Source organism: Musa acuminata, chromosome BXJ3-6 (assembly GCF_036884655.1).
Source record: "Musa acuminata AAA Group cultivar baxijiao chromosome BXJ3-6, Cavendish_Baxijiao_AAA, whole genome shotgun sequence".
Classification (NCBI taxonomy): Eukaryota; Viridiplantae; Streptophyta; class Magnoliopsida; order Zingiberales; family Musaceae; genus Musa; species Musa acuminata.
This window is the reverse complement of record NC_088354.1, coordinates 8,536,244-8,554,821: the sequence shown is the minus strand read 5'-3', so window position 1 is coordinate 8,554,821 and position 18,578 is coordinate 8,536,244. Positions and strand designations below refer to the sequence as shown.

The 18,578-nt window shown below is 37.4% G+C and overlaps 1 protein-coding gene across 4 annotated transcripts; it reads right to left on the bottom strand.

The window, feature by feature from the left end:
• Positions 1-174: 174 nt before the first annotated feature.
• On the bottom strand, positions 175-18,403 carry LOC108953180 (protein MEI2-like 4). 4 transcript variants are annotated; one of them, XM_065153288.1, is made up of 21 exons: positions 18,237-18,403; positions 17,297-17,417; positions 16,735-16,855; positions 16,173-16,292; positions 15,611-15,730; positions 14,872-14,947; positions 14,395-14,497; positions 14,252-14,307; positions 11,201-11,398; positions 9,594-9,932; positions 8,933-9,366; positions 8,661-8,819; positions 7,101-7,217; positions 6,834-6,985; positions 4,608-4,699; positions 4,063-4,500; positions 3,125-3,773; positions 2,929-3,013; positions 2,763-2,831; positions 2,221-2,400; positions 175-866 (listed from the first exon to the last, which is right to left on the bottom strand). In XM_065153288.1, exons 10-21 carry the CDS (start codon positions 9,916-9,918, stop codon positions 651-653), a joined length of 2,916 nt encoding a protein of 971 aa, XP_065009360.1. In that variant the 5' UTR covers positions 9,919-9,932; positions 11,201-11,398; positions 14,252-14,307; positions 14,395-14,497; positions 14,872-14,947; positions 15,611-15,730; positions 16,173-16,292; positions 16,735-16,855; positions 17,297-17,417; positions 18,237-18,403; the 3' UTR covers positions 175-650. The 4 variants fall into 4 exon arrangements, with proteins under 4 accessions (XP_065009360.1, XP_065009363.1, XP_065009361.1 ...); XM_065153291.1 differs by lacking the exon at positions 4,063-4,500; XM_065153289.1 differs by lacking the exon at positions 7,101-7,217.
• Between the last annotated feature and the right edge of the window lie 175 nt (positions 18,404-18,578).

Sequence of the window (18,578 nt, the reverse complement as noted above, 5' to 3'; positions counted from 1 at the left end):
TTAAAGCATACCAAGGCGGCCCATCAGACCGTGGCGACCTGCTATTTGGCAAAGAACTGTGCTACGCTCATCTCTTCTCACTGGTCGCTTAATCATGGGTGCTGCAGAAACAAAAAAACTGAAGTGCAGGCGAAACAACTGAGAGAAAAATTGCAGAAGAACAAGACAAAAAGATTCAAAAACACTCCAAAATTCATGCTATACAGATCTGTATGGAAGATATAACAGATTCTGAGGAGCTATGCAGATGGTTCAACACACGCAATGCAGCTCCAACAGGAAACAAAGAAGAACCCTGTACATGAATGGGCTCTAGACTCACAAGCAAAAGCAATAATAATAATAATAATAAAGGAAAGAAAAAAAAAGAAAGGAGAGAAAATATGAAGAAGGCCTTCCGCAACCGCAAGAGAAAAATCCTATTTTCCCCACTCTTGAGATTTCTTCTGTACATTGTTTTTTTTCCTCATACGGCAATCCAAAATCTTAAGCCTCTCCCACCTCCTTTCACATTTTTGACCTCAGCTGAGTAAATAACCCAAGAAAATTGAAAGCCCCTTCCGCGCTCGGTAAAGCAACCAACCACAACCCACCATATTGCAGAAGTAATCATTCGACTCCGGATATTTCAAAACATGAGAGACAGAGGATCATGCTTCAAGTTTGGCCCCAAAGTCAGCCTCACCTAGAAAAATTGGCTTGTGTCGATCTGAATCCTTTGTAGAAGCTGGAGGGTAACCCACTGCATCACAAGAAGCTTCTCCATTTGCATAGGCGGAGATACCTCCCTGATGATTCTCTTCGCCACCACTGACAGTCCTTGATCTGCTCCTTGACCTGACATTAGTGCCCACAGGAAAGGGCTCCTACAATCGAAAAATTAAACACTTGAAAACTCCAAGTAACTACCGATAGAAAATAATAACTACTCAATGATATGGTAGACGCAGACCTACAGCATGATCATCAACTACCAAATTCAAACGTGAAGAGGATATATATGATATAGAAAGAATTTGGTGCAATAGGCATAATGTGTGGAACAAACCTAAGATAGGCATGGAGTTCAGCATGCAGCAAAAGGGTCTCCTATCTGACATTCTAATTAAGACGCATGGTGACTAGACAATCATAAGGCCAGCTAATAATGAAAGTTTTTGATGGCAAATTATCACCATATATTTCAAAATAGATGATATTAAGTTCTTGGAACAATGGCAAACTGCATAGCACATACTTTGTGAACTGTAGTTTATTTCCAAATACATCAAATTCTAGCTCAGATCTTCACATTTAATAATGATTGGAAGATGAGGATAGATGATGTGTTCACTGCTGTTTTAACTACTAAATATCAGCTTATATTTCCTTCTACACTTTCCAATGAGAAAATTTAGCAAACTTCACATCACTGTCGCTTCAACTTCACTTGAGAGTCAACAAAAAATAAAGGCATCTAACATTCTTGAATGAAAAATCTAATTAATTTATTAAGAAAGTTTGCATATGGTACATGTTCTTTTGGCTTTCTCAATCAGATCGGTCACAAGATCACACCTGCTTAACAAAGTGGAAGAATACAACATTATTATAGGATGTATCTCACAGTTCAAAAGGTTCATGTCAGTCTTACAACTACAATCTCAATGTTTAGTTAAGGAGCTCCTATTAGATATGTTATGCTTAAAACTCCAAAAGATCCTTCAAAAAAATACCATGATAGGTTTTAATAACTCAAAGAGATAAAATGTCACTGAATATATTTTTCTAAAGTTCGCACAAGAATGTATTTGTTTTTGACATTTCTTGTTAAAGACTTCCCTTCTTATGGATAATTATTTATATATATTTTAGTACCTAATATATATGGAAATACCAAAAAGAAAGAATATTTCATACAATTCTTGAGACCTAAGCTTATTGTAATCATATAGATGTCATTGTCACTACTTAAACTAACTCCAGGATATGTATAAGATATTGGATTTTTAAGCCATACAGAATAGAAATATGAATGTCGTAATATGTTAATCCTGGTATAGAAAAAGAATGTGACACGGTGACAGTGGAAGGGATCTTGTAATCAGCATATTTTATTAGTGATACTATTTTGTCAACAAAAACCAACAATTGAAGTTGCTGGATGAACTACCAGAAATCAGGAGCACAAGACAATAAAGCAATCAGAACAATAAAAATTGTAGTACATGTGCCTCATACCTGATCCCCAGCATTAGGACCATCCGTATGGAAGAGGATAGGACGGCAACGCTTATCTTCATTCATCAGACTTGAGTTCTGGAAATGAGCAATAAGAGCTGTTTTCCCTTGGATTCGAGCATATGCAAGTGACGCCACCTTTTCACTGTTAAACTTCTCCCATTTCTTACCATTAAATGACTGCAGAAAAGCCAACATTTTAGCATCTCGCAACTTCAAATGTGAAAAATTATTTGCTAGTACAACAACCTAGCTAAACAGAATGATGATAAACGAAGCTAAAATTAAAACAGAAAGAAAAAACTGATATCTATGATAAAAATTACAAACTAGTAGGTAGAAACTTAGATACGAAGCTACATTACAGGAAAATCTTTCAACATATTGAGGTTGTATATATATATATATATATATATATATATATATATATATATATATATATATATATATATATATATATATATATATATATACATTGCTCATATATATTGGATGGAACTGGCGGACTTTCAGTGGCTTAAAGTCAGTGAGATGTATCAAACCTGATAGAAAGGAATAATATGTTGCGGGTTGATCATGTTTATAAATGCATAGCCAACGTTGCATTTGTTCTGAAAAGTGAAAGGGTGAACGCAGCCAATTAGATGGTCAATAACAGACACAGGTATGCACATCAATAGCAAGTTATACAAAGGATACTGTAGGTACCTTAAAATCTATTGGCAAATAGATGAAGTCATAAGTTCCTCGATGGTTTTCATCAATAGCAGCCAAGAGCATCTTAGATGTGTACCTAAATAAACCAGGAAGAACTGTTCAAAGGGAAACAATAACAAGTGCATACGTTGCATCCACATAGACAAAAAGAAGGATGATGTAGATAAAGGTCAAGAATTTAGCATACTTGTTAGGGATGTTCTTTATCATAAGTGTCGTTCGAGAGTCTTCACCACGTATAATGCGTTCAATATCAAGTTCATACTGCTTTTTGTTATCACACTGATTCACATTTGTGTCATTTCTTCGGCTCCTTATCCGGTCAGTAGAACCATCAAATGGACCAGTAACAGGGAACATGGGATTTCTTCCATGGAACATGTGGCCCCTTTGCTGAGGGGAAGGAATCCTGATGTGTGCAGGAGAAAGACAAGGATCCAGACAGTTGCCACTGGAAGATGAAAAGATGTTACGAGAAGCAAGTTCTAGTGATTTCAACTGTGGAATTGCAGAAAGCCCCATATTTCCAAGAGATCCAGGATGAAAAGCAGGTTGCTCCATGGAATCCCCAGCATAGGCATGTCTCCCATCCAAAAGTGATGGATTGACAGAAGGTGCCGAACCGACATGATGGTGTAAAGTGTTTAACAGATGAGATTGTGCTCTAGGAATTCCATGGATCTGAGATGGTTGATGAGCAGGAATATTGTTTATAAGCAATGAAGAATTTGACCATAACATGGAGCCAGGGGGTTTATGGGGGAATGCATTTGTATTAGTCCAAACATACTGATGTCCTTGAAGAGGATAACTTCCATTTGAGGAAACACCAAAAGCTGTAAAGATAATTGAACACATTACATAATTAGCAAGCAATAAAGGGAAAGTGGTCTTAAAATATCAATATAACAGGCAATAACTACTATCATAAAGCTCAAAAACTAATTAGATTCATAAAGTGTCATCTGAATCTCAGATTTTATAACTTGTTTTAGTATGAAAATGAACAAAGAAGGTGTTAAATATATAACTAGTGACCAAAAGCAATTTTAACTTAAGTGTGGAACATATATTAATGACAACAATACTATTTTGTCCAAATGAATGTTCTATTCAACTTAGTACCTTCATTAGCATTAAAAGAATGCCCATTGAAGCTACCAGAGCCTACTTTCTGCAGATGCCTTTTGTCAATTCCTCCAGAAGGTCTGGAGATGACCCCAATACCCATGGTTGAAGTAGTATTCGAGTTATAAGGGATTGAATTAGATATTCCATTGTGATAATCTGGAAGGGAGTGAGGATGCATATCAGACATGCCCTGGAATCCAGTATTGATTTGGCCCACTGAAGGGCTTTTATCAGCATGGGTGGCTTGATTGGTGTGATTATCAACAGATGCAATTTTTACGGGGGAAGATAAATTCTGCGGCACACTAGATGAGAATCCATGAAATGTGGTCCCCATAAGTGGGGTAAATGGTGCTTGAATTGCTGAGGGTAAACCACGGAGTGCTCCATTTTCAAGATTATTAGGTGTGATTGGCCCAAGAGAGGATGAACCTAAAAAAAAAGTGGCATGCATTAGGTCCAGCTACATAGGTCACAAGCATAACATGATATGAAAAATGACAGAAGGCACAACTAAAGATAGAAGCCTCAAATTATACCAAGGCGCCCAGGGAGAGATTTTTTAGGGCTTCCCTGCCAGCATCCATCTAATTCTTCCTGCTCCAGCTCTGGAGATAACTGTTGCATCAAGCTGTTGGTAAAGAAATGTGAGTCACTAGATAATAAGCCAAAGAGAAGCAAATTTAAACATCAAGGTTGTCTTTTTATAAGGTAATGATAGAAGATAGATATGATAGTCGATGTAAGATCACTCAAAAATCACGAGTTCACTTTTTGCAGTAGGGAGGCCAAGAATCAATAGGTCAAGTACCATTTTCAAAAACTTGATGTGTAGACAATCTGATAGAGAGATGCATTAAATGGAGAAGCTTTGTCCGGATAGAAAGTATCATTTAGAAGGCTCAATTCTTTTGGAAAATAAGTTATTAACTAAAAGTAATCATGAAAATTGAGAATATAAGATATTATGACTAATTATAAATTAAATGCTAATGAAAATAAAAAAATAGAAGTAATGTAAAATTTATTGTTATACAGAGCATATGCTTAGATAATGATACATGTTGTGTTTTAAGAGAAAATAATTTGGCTTGAACTTCAATTATAAATATTCTCTGCAAAAATATGTTCTAACATATCCAAAAAAAGTTGCATGATCAACTATATTCTGTTTTAATACCAGTCTGATATAAGTAGCTACAAAATTATCATAATTGCTTTCAGTGATTTGCATTACCTGTCATTGTAATATAAATGGTAATTTAAATGGAACTTTCAAACTTTACTTGAAGTCAAGGACAATTTATGAACATGCAGCCATCCGGTTGCCATTAATCTCTACCCAGGTGGTTATATATTGGCAAAGAGAGTCGTAAATTTCAAAGAGACATAAAAAGCAACTAAATAGGGTAACCCTGACAACAGAGGTAAAAAGTGAGATAGTTCAGAATTCTGTGAGTGGGCAATATGGGCATTGCAGTGACAAGATTCACATGAAATGAGGCTAAAGAATAAATCAACCCAGATGATGCTAAACATCACCAAAGTCTGGTCATAATACTGACAGTAGGCACTAGCTCAATATAATAAGACTTTGCGGACAAATTCCAAGAGCATAATGATGCCCAGCATATATGACTTGCCACGAAATCTCAGGAGCTACCTTCTATACTACCTCACACCCTACCTCTTGCAAGCAAATATCTGAATCATCCCAGAAATAAACACTTGAAAGTTGAAACAACCTATAGGGTACTACACAGCCATTTCAATGAAAGTTTTATATTATCACTATGTTGTCTGAAATATGTTACAACTATAATAATTAACACACACACAGCCGAAACTCAAAGCAAGGAAAAAATTTTTTGTTTCCTAGATATGCACAGAAAGAATATACGAAACATCAATAAGTAGTTGTTTGAGGGCACAAAGTTAACAAATAATATTATGTAGATTAACAGAGGACATGATCTTTAATAAGGTTAATTCTAAAAGTCAATTCCAAATAGCTAAGACTTCAGGATCCATTGTAGCTGTCAAAATTCATCCCCAATAATTATGACTTCTGGCTTTGTAATTATTGTCTATATAAGCAAATAAACATAAAAGATAAGTCCAAGCCTAAAAACTCAATGCCAGCTGTTGAACTTCAAGTCCACCAGAGTACCATTCTGAACATACATCAACATGATATCGTGACTATTTGAATCAGCCAGAGAAAACATATTCTTCAATCAAACCAAAATCGATAGAGTAGATAGAATACAGTGATATGGAAGGAAAATATGATTTGAAAGGGTCCACAAGATCATTATCATGAAAGCTCAGCTAAATCCTAGAAGGTAGTCTATAGAAAAGAAATATTGAAAAGATGGAGTACAGATTTAAGAATTTGATAAACATAAACTGACACAATTCAAGAAACTGACATGACAAAGACCAGGCACCAAGTTTCTGATAATCCAAATTGACTAATCATGGTTCCAGTCATACAAATTAGAGCTGAGTTGCTGACAGAAAACTGTAAGAAGAAGATACAAGTACGATGCTGTATGTTCAATTTGTCTGCTACTTTAAGAATATACATAAGAATGATAGAACGCCAAAACACAAATACAAATACCATGGGAAATTTAGTAAAGACTTATAACAAACCAAAAATTGCATTTAGTTTTCCATGCATCTTCCAAGCATAATCAAATAATAATATACAGAGCCTCTGTCTAGAAATGTGGGGAGAAAAGTGTTTACTTGGATAATACCTCTGTCTTGCACCTCCAGGGCGGCTAGGCTCAAGCTTAATTTTCTTGCCTGCAATGTCACTCCTGTTTAGAGCATGGAGAGCAGCTGCAGCGGCTCTAACATCATAAAATTCTATGAATTTGTGGCGATGCTTATGTGGAGTCTCAGATATCTATAAGGTCAAATTCAGGATTGACATCATTAGCAGCTTTATCATAACACCAAAAGAACTTCAGTTTATTGCCACAATCTATATCAATATAATGAATGCAGAAAATCTACATCACCTCTTTGATTTCGCCATAAATACCAAATATCTGACGGAGATCATCAATTGTAATAGAAGAATCAAGGTTAAATACAATAAGCATACCCTCATTTATATCTTCCTCCGAAGGATTGTCCTAATAACCGGAAAGCACGTCACTACAAGAAGATATGTAATCCATAGGCATTTATATATGCCATGGGAAACACCTAAAAAAAATGTTACACCCTGTCTTTGCAAGAGATATAACTGGTATACAGTACAGGTGGAGCTTTCACATGAGTAATAAGCATATACATAGTTTGTACAAACCACGAGAGGAAGTACCAGATTTCATGGCAAACACACAAGAAATGTAAAGATAACATAAACCATCATGATAAGATGACAATATAAGGATGACAAGAACCACCATGATAACGTGCTTAGGTGACAGCATAAAGATGAAAAGAACCATCATTATAGAAGCCGGACTATCTCCATATTCCCTAAATGAAGTTGGAAAAAAAAATCACTGAACAGAAATTCCTAGCTTCATCCCAAAGAAGAATGAGATCCAGTTAGGTCAGTATTGCTTTTGAATCACTTCAATAACCAGACCATTCACCTTACAGGCTGTCTCATCGTACCACCAGATTAGCTATGGCATAATGCTAAAAGCAATATATGAATACTATCTGCTGGTTAAGATGCAGCAAGAAAACTTGTTTTGAAGGGATAAAATGTAGGATCCAAGTGTCAATTCTAAACATACAAAAAATTAGTAGATATAGTTTTAAATTCAATCAATATTTGGAATACTGCTCGGTAAGGTTCAGGATGGATGGCATTTACCAGTACGATGACTTATCGGTACACAGACCAAGGTGAACCGGGTGGTATGTTCAGTACAGGGTTTTACCATCTGGTATAACAAGGTGCAGACCCCTGTACCAGGCATTTTCTTCCTGTTTTTTCCCTCGGTAATTTTTTCATGCTTTTTCCAAAGCTAGGTGCATACTGGCATATGGAAGCTCGGTACACTGGTATGGACCAGTACAATACCTGTCAAAATCCTGGATTGTACAAACCTATAATGGGCATACCACACGGTTAACATCGATCATTTAGTTGATCCAACATTTGAATTCTAAAGCAGACAGCCAATAGAGAATGGCTCATTTAGCTTCACTTGCTTTTTAAATCAACACAAAAGTGGTTCTATTTTTCAACCAGAATCCTATCTTAATTTGTGTTACATTGACCATGGACCAGGAAGTTCAGTTTTCAATATACGAGGCAATCGCAAAGGATGATATTTTTTATCCCTGATTTACTTTTGGAGATTTCACTGGAAGAGGTGGTGGGTCATACAATTGTGTAGGGCAATCATGCAAATCATGTCAGATTTACCTCGATATATTTCCAAGTGTTACCCCAGTTCACATTACTGTTACAAAGTCCTAATTGAACAAAGGAAAGCAGTATAAATAAATAAAAAAAATCTAAAACAATGGATTTCAGGATCAAAGTACTTAGAGAACTTCTAATGAACTGTAATGTCATGATGCCATTTCAAAAGAAGACAGGAAGTCATTACCTTTGGAATAGAGAATTGGATATCCATATTCTGATGCCTCAATGGCTTGTTCTGAAGCGCTTGCATTGCATTTTGTGCTGCCCTTATGTCATAATAAGATACCATAACAAAACCGCGATGCTTGCAAGCAGTGTAAAGTGTGTGTATATCCCCATAATGCTTAAGAAATCAAGAAGATAGCAATCAGGAATTAAGAAATCTGTGGACACTACCAAAAGCACTTAATCAAAGAATTAACAAGAAAGATAGATCAATCTGAGTGAAAAATGTACCTCAAAGAGAGCCCTTAATTCACCATCTTCGACATTGCTATCGATATTTCTAACAAAAAGTGTTCTAGATGGATGTTCAGCATATGGGTGTTCACTGGAAAATGGGCCATTTGGTTCACCTTGTTGACCAGTAAAGAGCCCTCCCTCGACAAATTCAGATTTTCTATTGCGATTGGAATTATCATCAGATTCCAGTTCCATACCACCACCACTGTAAAATATGTCATCGTCAATGTCATTCCCATTGCTGGGTCGATGAATATATCCAATATTTTCAGCAGCACCAGGGAACAAATCATCATCATCAGGAAGGAGATTTCCAATAGTCCGAGCTTCAATTTCCTCCATTGATTCAGAAGGCTCATCTTCACCAAAGTTTGAGTTAACTGAATTAACAGACTGACCAAAGGGAACAATTCTTGATGACAATCTCACTGCCAGTGAAATTAACAAGAATAAACATAGACATTCCAAAAGCAAAATCTTACATGCCAAAAAATTCCATGAGAAAAAGCAGGAAAATGTGCATGTAATTGTAGGACTTTACTCCATAAAAATATTCAAACAGAGAACAAAATTCTTCTTGGAAGAACTCAGGCATCTAGGCTAGCAGCATTATCTAAAAAGGTACTGATGTATGAATTGTAGGAGAAAAACACACATTTTTTGTCGAGTATATCTGATAAAGAGCTTGAGAAGAGTCCATTCTCATATGGTCCACTAAGATCCATTATGTTCCCTTTGCCAAACAAAGGAGGAAGAGACAACATATCAGATTGGAATCCAGAAACATGATCAGCAAGTCTTGAAGTAGGAGGAATGCTGGTCACCCTTTGTGGCACCATCAGATGATGTTCAAGGTTAGACTCTGTCTTCTGGTCCTTGAGATTGCAAGACTTTGGAAGCTCTAAACATTCCATAGAGCTTGCTTTAATCTCACAATGCTTATCAGGTGGAGAAGATGACATGGACTTACTCCCTGACATCAGTTGTCTTCCCTCTGCAAAAGATGAATAGGGTGATGCATATATTACACAATTGCCCTAGATCATAAGCAGAAATTAAAAAAAACAACATTGGTTTAATGTGAAAGAGCTTATCTAGTGAGGAAGAGATTTTTAAACGAATTTATAAGTATGAGGGTGATATCCAAAACTATTCTATATATTGGAATTAGAATTACAAGTTACACTATGAAAACTTAGAAAAGAGTTAGTGAAAATCGAATAAGGTATGAAACAAATATCTTCTGAAATTAATTTGGTTTTATGTTTAGAAGATCAACAATAGAAGTTATTATTTATTTTAACAACTAATGAAATAGTATAAAGAAAAAAAAATTGCATATAATTTTTATTAATTTAGAGAAGGTTTATTAGAGGGTTCCTAGTTCCTAGACATTAATTATCATGGGCTTTAGAAAAGGTGTATTTATTAATTAAATTGATATTATAATGAATGTAAATGACAGTGCATCACTAGTGTGTCTAATGAGTTTCCTATACAATATTAGTATAGAACTACATCAAGATTCCTCATTAAGCATTTACCTTTTGGTCTAATTAACTAATTATTTACATAATAGATTTCCCTGGTGTATGATTGATGATATTATTGTAGTTTATGAGAGTAAATGAAACTAAATCTAAACTTGAGTTATGGCGACAATCCTTATAAAGTGAAAAAGTTCTAAATTAAGCAGGACCAAGTCCGAACATGTGAGATATAATCTTGGTAATACTTGGAATAGATTCGAGGATATAGTTATGTTAAATAACAAGAAAATTCAGTTTTAGGCATCTTGAATCGATAACTTAAAAGTAGGATGGACACAGATTAATTTAAAATTTCTGGAGAATGGACCAGTTCACGTGAGTCTACCAACATCGGGCTAATGACCAATTCTAACACTAGCACTTGTCAAGACGAATTATTAAATGAGTTAAATAACTGGAGGACATACACTACATACAATAGAAAATGTGTTACTTGATAAATTCAAGCACCATGATGCCCTTTGATCTAGGTGAGATTCTTGATGTGAAGAAGAGAACACATCAGAATCCAAATTTAAGGCAATTGTTACTGAGGACAGGCACCATGGCCTAGGGTTTGGATTCCCTCTTCATCTTGAAAAGGTTCTAGGTTTGAGAACTAGCGGGGGTGGTACCAAATCACCTGACCTAAGTAGCTCTTTAGGTGGGATTGATACTTCTTAGTAATTTTCAAAAGAAAAGAAAAGAACAAAAGGGAAGAGGCAATTGTTACCTCAGTAGCAACATGCGGCTCCTCAGAAAAAGTTGAAGACGCCACAGAGTGCAAGCTGAATACAGAGAGCCGCCCCTGATCCATGTCTTCAGTTGGCATCCTGCAGCTCCAAAACCAAGGCGAAAACTAAATTCACATTGAGGCGCCCGGACAACCCTCTTCTTAAATTCTCCGGATGAACGGTTGATCCTTTGGAAACTAAAAAGGGCAAAAACAAACACAGAAAGTAAATGGCAACTCGAATGGGTCCTTTCTTCGTCTCGACCAAATCGTCGATGTTCTTGATATTTAAAAGAACAAAGAAAAAAAAAATCCCACAGAGAAGATCCCAAACCAAGATTAATGTTTTAAGACAAAAGTTAAGGGAGATCGCTGCAGCGACCCGAATGCCAGCAGTTAGGGAGCAAAAGAAACTCAGAGCAAGCAAGAGATCGCAGCAAATCGAGAGAAACAGACAAAACCAAGTACCTGAATTCAAGCTCGCAATTGCAACCACAGGCGCAAGACCCGACCTTTTGACGCCAATTCCCAGGCAGATCACAAACGAGCATACAAATTCCAGCAAAGAACTTACGAAGCAAGCAAGAAGACGAATTCAACGAGTCGGTTCCTCATCAGATCGCCCCATCTTCCGTTCTCGCTCACCAAGAACCTCCGCAGAACGGCACAAAAGGAGCTGGGGCCTGGCCGAATTTAAAGCAGTGGTCCGCACAAGGCGAGGGAGCGGCTTGCCAGGGAGAATCCCCCAAGGGTCACCTCGGCATCCGTGCCGTACGCGAGCCTCCAATCCCGCCCATCACCCCTCCGTCCTCTTCTTTCCCGTCCAATGCAAGCAAGAACACCACGCCCCGGGTACCGCTAACGGAATCTTTCTTCTCTTCGGAAGAAATCGAGAGATCCCAAGCGCAAGCCTCAGAATGAGTGATTCTGTCGGGATCTTTGGTGGATTCCGGCGATAGCTCGCCGGAATCTATGGCGATCCCCCTCTCCCTCCGACCGGGGAAGAGAGACGAGCACGAGAAAGAAGAATGAGAGAGAGAGGAGGAGGAGGAGGAGGAGGGTTGTTATTCGAAGCTTTAGAGAGCGAAAGAGAGAAGGGAGAGGGCGGGGCGCAGATTAAGGGGTAAACGGCGGAGGAGAAAGAAACGGAGACGGAGGCGGAGACGGCGCGCCGTTATGGTCCTAACGGCGTCGCCCTCGATCGCAGGGTGGGTCGGATCGACACGCCCACCGCCCGGAGATTTAGCGCCTTCCAACTCGCTCGGGGAACTCAAATTACCTTATTGCCCTTAAATATTTAACTCAATTTTCCGCAATTAAGGTGATAGCGGAGGGCAAGATAATCATTTCGACGACCGAACTGCCCTCGTGGCATTTCGCTGTTGAACATAAAGAAGCTGTTTCCTGTTTTCGGGAGAAATCTGGTCCACCGTTAATTAAAATATACGAGCTCAGCAGATCCAGAAATCACCAGATCCTGCTCCATCTGTCTCGGACAGCGATAGGTTCTCCTAACGTTGGGTCCCTCAGCATTAGCCCTTCGCGATGCGCCACGATGAAGGTGAGCTATGTTTTATGCTAGTGATGGTGCATAGGATCTCACCGGAATCATTTATCTCTCCCTCACTTACCGTCCGATCCGGGACGGAGGGACCGGATCAACCTATTTCTTACCATGACAATTGCATGTATACTGGTACTTGTAGACGTACATTCAAAAGTGATTGATGATGGAGTGGAAGTCGAAGTTGGTTTCTTCTCTCATCAACGAGTGCAAGCTTTGCATGGATCAATGGATGTCCTTGTGCTCATCCTTAGAAGCAAAGCTTGAAAGTTACTCCTTACCTCATGATAAGGACAACCATTCTACAATGTGTTGTCCGTTCTGTCCATTTCTAGTTTACATCTCATCCGAATGGACTTTATTATATCAGGATGATGAAAAGGTGACAAAACAAGGACATGAGTGACCACTTTTTACGGCCAAGTAGAGTCAAAGGAAATGAGTGACCACTTTATTTTTTTTATCCTCATTTAAGATGCTAAAATCAATATTTTTTTTCTTTACAAATGATAAACAAAATAAGATTTTGACTATGATATACTCAATATATTGGATTAATCGAAACTCCACACGTGCAGACTAAAAATTATTCTTCGAACTCCTTATTCCAATAATATTTCTTTCGTCATCATAAAACCCTTTTAGATATAGTTCAAGAAACTTATACTAGTTTTACAGTTGATACTCCGTATCTCATGAGGTTTTAACCTTCTGAAGGATAAATCAGGTCAACTTGACTCTATGATTCCAGGAGGTAGATAGACAACTAATTGTGACACTAATAAATCCTAAGATAACTTATTATTGGTAATCGAAAATCTCTATTCACTAGCTGTATGACACCTAACATCCTTAGATTAATGTAGCGTTGGAGGTTGTCATCGCGGTCAAATCGGTTCCCCCCTTGTACAAACCAGATAAGGTTGGGAGTGTCCACACAAAGAACAATCGTCCAGCTAGTTTCCCTAGATGGTATGTTAGCTGATGTGGCATAGGGCCATGTGGCAAACTACCATTGGAAGATTGACGGGATTCATCGGATATCAAACTGACCGATTGCTATTTCGACTACTAATACCACAGCATGATAAGGTCGGTCCATCCAACGGCAGTCGACTTGGTGTCCTTTCGCAGTCAAGTTTAACTGGCACCTAAATCACATATTTTAAATGCACGTACTAAAAATGCAAATTTGATGAGAGGTCATTTTCCATTAATCATCTTTTGAAGTATCTACACGCTACACATCCGTGTCTCCTCGTTTATAATATTAAATGTTTCATTTCAGAAGGCGATGATTCTAGTTGGGTTTTTTCTTTTATATATATATATAGAGAGAGAGAGAGAGAGAGAGAGAGAGAGCGAGAGAGAGAGTTATGAGCTTTAGTTTCTTTTAGTTTACTAGGAGAAACAAGTTTTTTTTTTGGGTGAATTCAAATATATGACATAATTGAAATATAAAGTTCAAACTAGGAAGAAATTATTACCTGACACTGAGCTATGATGTTTGGGGAAGATCGAGTTGATGTTCATCAACATACACCTACAAGAGAGAATCAACAAACTGAGCTCTTTATCTTTGACATTTCCATGCACAAAGAGGGCCAGTCCATCTGATTTCTCCACATACCTCAATCAATCATATCAGGAATAATTCCACTTCGCTATACTGACATTGTTTTTATTAGTGTACGTTTGCTGTGGATTCTGAAACTTATGCTGCTGGTCCCTAGCTGCACAACCAGCAGTTAGAAGCAAGTAAGTTGCTGGTTAATTTTTGTAATATAAGTGTGAGATAGCAAGTAGTCCTGTCTCCTGTTGATAAATCAGTCAGTCCATATATGCAAGAGAGAATTAAATAAAGAAAAGAAAAAAGATAAATAATGCAGTCTATTCGATCTGTTACATTTTCTAAATATATGAAGATTGAGAATGCCAAAACCACAAACTGTAATTTGGAATATTTTAGTTAATAGCTAGGTTGGATAAATAGCTTCAGTCATGGAATACTTTTTATGTTCTTTTGTGGGTAAGCATTAATGAGAGTGCAAGTGGATGGCATGGAATTGTCAAGCATCACTTGATGGCCGCATGAGGTTTCCTTTACCTTCTCCTGTGCATTATGATGCTCCAAGACAGGACCATGTGTCGCCATTTTATTCAAAGACAGAGGAAGAGTAATCCTGCAGGGTAAAAACACTTGTTAGAAATTTAACAGGAAGAGTGAGAAAGTAATTCGGATCCAACCAAATGAATCAAATCAAAGGCGTTCACAGTGATCTTTCTGTGTGTGCATGAGTGTGAGAGAGAGAGACCACCAACAGTGCAAAACAATTAATTGATGTGAAATCTGTACTCAGAGAACAAAAGTCTGCAAAAGTTGCTGTCAAAATTAAATGCCTTGTCAGAAAGAGCTATCGTTCTGAATGATATGTTGACACACGCTTTTACTGGACAATCATATGAAACCGAATGGTGAATGATAAACCTGTTGGTGTCAACACAGACCTTTTCTTGGCTCCCATCTGCTGCCCACTTACCTAAAGGTTCAGAATGTTGATTATGTTGATGAAAGCATGCAAATGCTAAAATTATTCGAGCAAATAGGCTTTAGCTCAAACTGTAATTCAAATCAAACGGAAAGCAAGAAGAGTTCCATGTTGTCATGTCCCTGCATTGAGAATCCAACGTGCCAATGGATTCTTAAGCCCATTATCCAATGATAGCAACCCAAGAAGTGAAGGACACGACAATGACAGCAGCATTTGGATAGATAGGATTGAGGGCCATGTTTTTATTTGAATAAATGATAACCAAACACTTCAAATATAAACCACATATATTACCTCCCTCTGCATAGTTTTCTCTTCTGCTGGTCACATCACCAAATGTCCAATCTCTCAATTCCCCTGATGTATCACAGTTTCTGCTTCGAGCAGTTGTTGGAAGCCCAAAATTAGATGTTTCTGCATCAGTCAAGCAAAGAGTTGATTTGTTCAGTGGTTGAGAATCTAGAAATGAATAATTATTGTTCAAATGACCAATAACAAAATAAAAGATGAATTGAAATGCATGAATACCGTAAATGTCAGTCTCAATTAGATCATTGACAATCAACGTAAAATTATGTCAAATATCATGAATATAAATCTTAATTGATTTCTCAATAACAATAAAAGATCCATGTAGACATCAGTCTTAACACACTTCACATAATGAACAATCGATTTTAGCACAAGGAACAATCAATTCATCTTGGAAGACAGCACATAATGAATAAAACCTCACTTCCCAAATCAAAAACAGAAACAATTAGTCCACTACGACATGAAAATTTCTAGGTTGAGAATTAAGCCTTCCAAGCAACAACAACCATAACTTGGCAGAAACATAAACCACATATATTACCTCCCTCTGCATAGTTTTCTCTTCTGCTGGTCACATCACCAGATGTCCAATCTCTCAATTCCCTTGAGGTATCACAGTTTCTGCTTCAAGCAGTTGTTGGAAGCCCAAAATCAGATGTTTCTGCATCAGTCGAGCAAAGAGTTGATTTGTTCAGTGGTTGAGCATCTAGAAATGAATAATTATTGTTCAAATGACCAATAACAAAATAAAAGATGAATTGAAATGCATGAATACCATAAATGTCAGTCTCAATTAGATCATTGACCATCAACGTAAAATTATGTCAAATATCATGAATATAAATCTTAATTGATTTCACAATAACGATAAAAGATCCATGTAGACATCAGTCTTAACACACTTCACATAATGAACAATCGATTTTAGCACAAGGAACAATCAATTCATCTTAGTAGACAGCACATAATGAATGAAACCTCACTTCCCAATTCAAAAACAGAAACAATTAGTCCACTACGACATGAAAATTTCTAGGTTGAGAATTAAGCCTTCCAAGCAACAACAACCATAACTTGGCAAAAACATAAACCACATGTATTACCTCTCTCAGCATAGTTTCCTCTTCTTCTGGTCACGTTACCAAGTGTCCAATCATCAATTCCCCTAATGTAATCACAGTTCTCTGCTTCAAGCAGTTGCTGGAAGCCCAACATCAGATGCTTCTGCATCAGTCAAGCAAAGAGTTGATTTGTTCAGTGGTTGTGCATCTAGAAATGAATAATTATTGTTCAAATGACCAATAACAAAATAAAAGATGAATTGAAATGCATGAATACCGTAAATGTCAGTCTCAATTAGACATTGACAATCAACTTAAAATTATGTCAAATATCATAAATATAAAGCTTAATTGATTTCTCAATACCGATAAAAGATCCATGTAGACATCAGTCTTAACACACTTCACATAATGAACAATCGATTTTAGCACAAGAAGCAATCGATTCACCTTGGTAGACAGCACATAATGAATAAAGCCTCACTTCCCAAATCAAAAATAGAAACAATTAGTCCACTACGACATGAAAATTTCTAGGTTGAGAATTAAGCCTTCCAACCAACAACAACCATAACTTGGCAGATACATAAACCACACATATTACCTCTCTCAGCATAGTTTTCTCTTCTGCTGTTCACATCACCAAACGTCCAATCTCTCAATTCCCCTAATGTAATCACAGTTTCAGCTTCAAGCAGTTGTTGGAAGCCCAACATCAGATGCTTCTGCATCAGTCAAGCAAAGAGTTGATTTGTTCAGTTGTTGAGCATCTAGAAATGGATAACTATTGTCCAAATGGCCAATAACAAAATAAAAGATGAATTGAAATGCATGAATACCGTCAATGACGGTCTCATATCCGGATGAAAAAGGTGAATAGTTGTATTAGGTCACTGACAACCAGTCGTAAATTTATGTCAGATCTCATGAACATAAATTTTAATCGATTTCTCAATAACGATAAAAGATCTATGTGATCATCAGTTTGAACAACCGATTTTAGCGCAAGGAACAATCAATTCATCTTGGTAGACAGCACATAATGAATAAAACCTCACTTCCCAAATCAAAACAGAAACAATTAGTCCACTACGACATGAAAATTTCTAGGTTGAGAATTAAGGCTTCCAAGCAACAACAACCACAACTTGGCAATACATCACACACCTCGTTCCATGAGAAATTGAAAGCAAGCTATTGGAATCCAATAAAGCAAACGAGACTATATGGGGAAAACAAAGGATAAGAACCCTAATTACAAACAGAACATTGGCTCTCGCGATATACCAGCTAAAGATCTACAGCAACATCAGAGATATGTTGTCCTCGAAAATGGAAGGATCTAACATTTAGATTAAAGCAACCGTAGAAGAAGTATAGGAACGACAGGTAATGGAGGCGAAACCTGTGTGCTGAAAAAGCTAGGTCGGTGATGATTGCAAATTAGGGTTCCAGAGATGAATTAGATAGAGCTGAGGATCGAGGAGGGGTTGGCGATATAGAAAGGGCAAAGAGGAGAGGCAAGGGCGGCGGAGGAGACGAACCCACAGCGGTGGCGATGGAGCTCATGGATAGGCGGAAGCGATCTTTGAATAGCTCCGGTTTCTCCTCTGTTCCGTCTCTTCCTCCATGTCGAGGCCGCCTTCTATAAGTGGGCGGGACCGAAACTGAGCTCCTTCTTCTTCGTCTTTGGCGCCGGAAATTCTAAAGACGTGAATCCGACGGCCCAGATCGTCTTGATGCCTCAGCTTTTAACGGTGAATAAATTGGCACGAAAAAATGAAAAAAAAATGTTAAATTGATGCATTAATATATATATATATATATATATATATTACCCAAATCAAGTACGTAAACGAATAATAAATACCATAATTTAATTTCAT

What these genes read in the sequence shown, in the direction of transcription:
- LOC108953180 (XM_065153288.1), bottom strand. Translation starts at nt 9,918, where the DNA reads ATGTCAGGGAGTAAGTCCATGTCATCTTCTCCACCTGATAAGCATTGT. An exon ending in TCCAATTCTCTATTCCAAAG is followed by an intron (nt 7,218 to 8,660) that starts GTAATGACTTCC and finishes TCCGGTTATTAG; the next exon opens with GACAATCCTTCGGAGGAAGA. An exon ending in ATTTGCCAATAGATTTTAAG is followed by an intron (nt 2,832 to 2,928) that starts GTACCTACAGTA and finishes TTCACTTTTCAG; the next exon opens with AACAAATGCAACGTTGGCTA.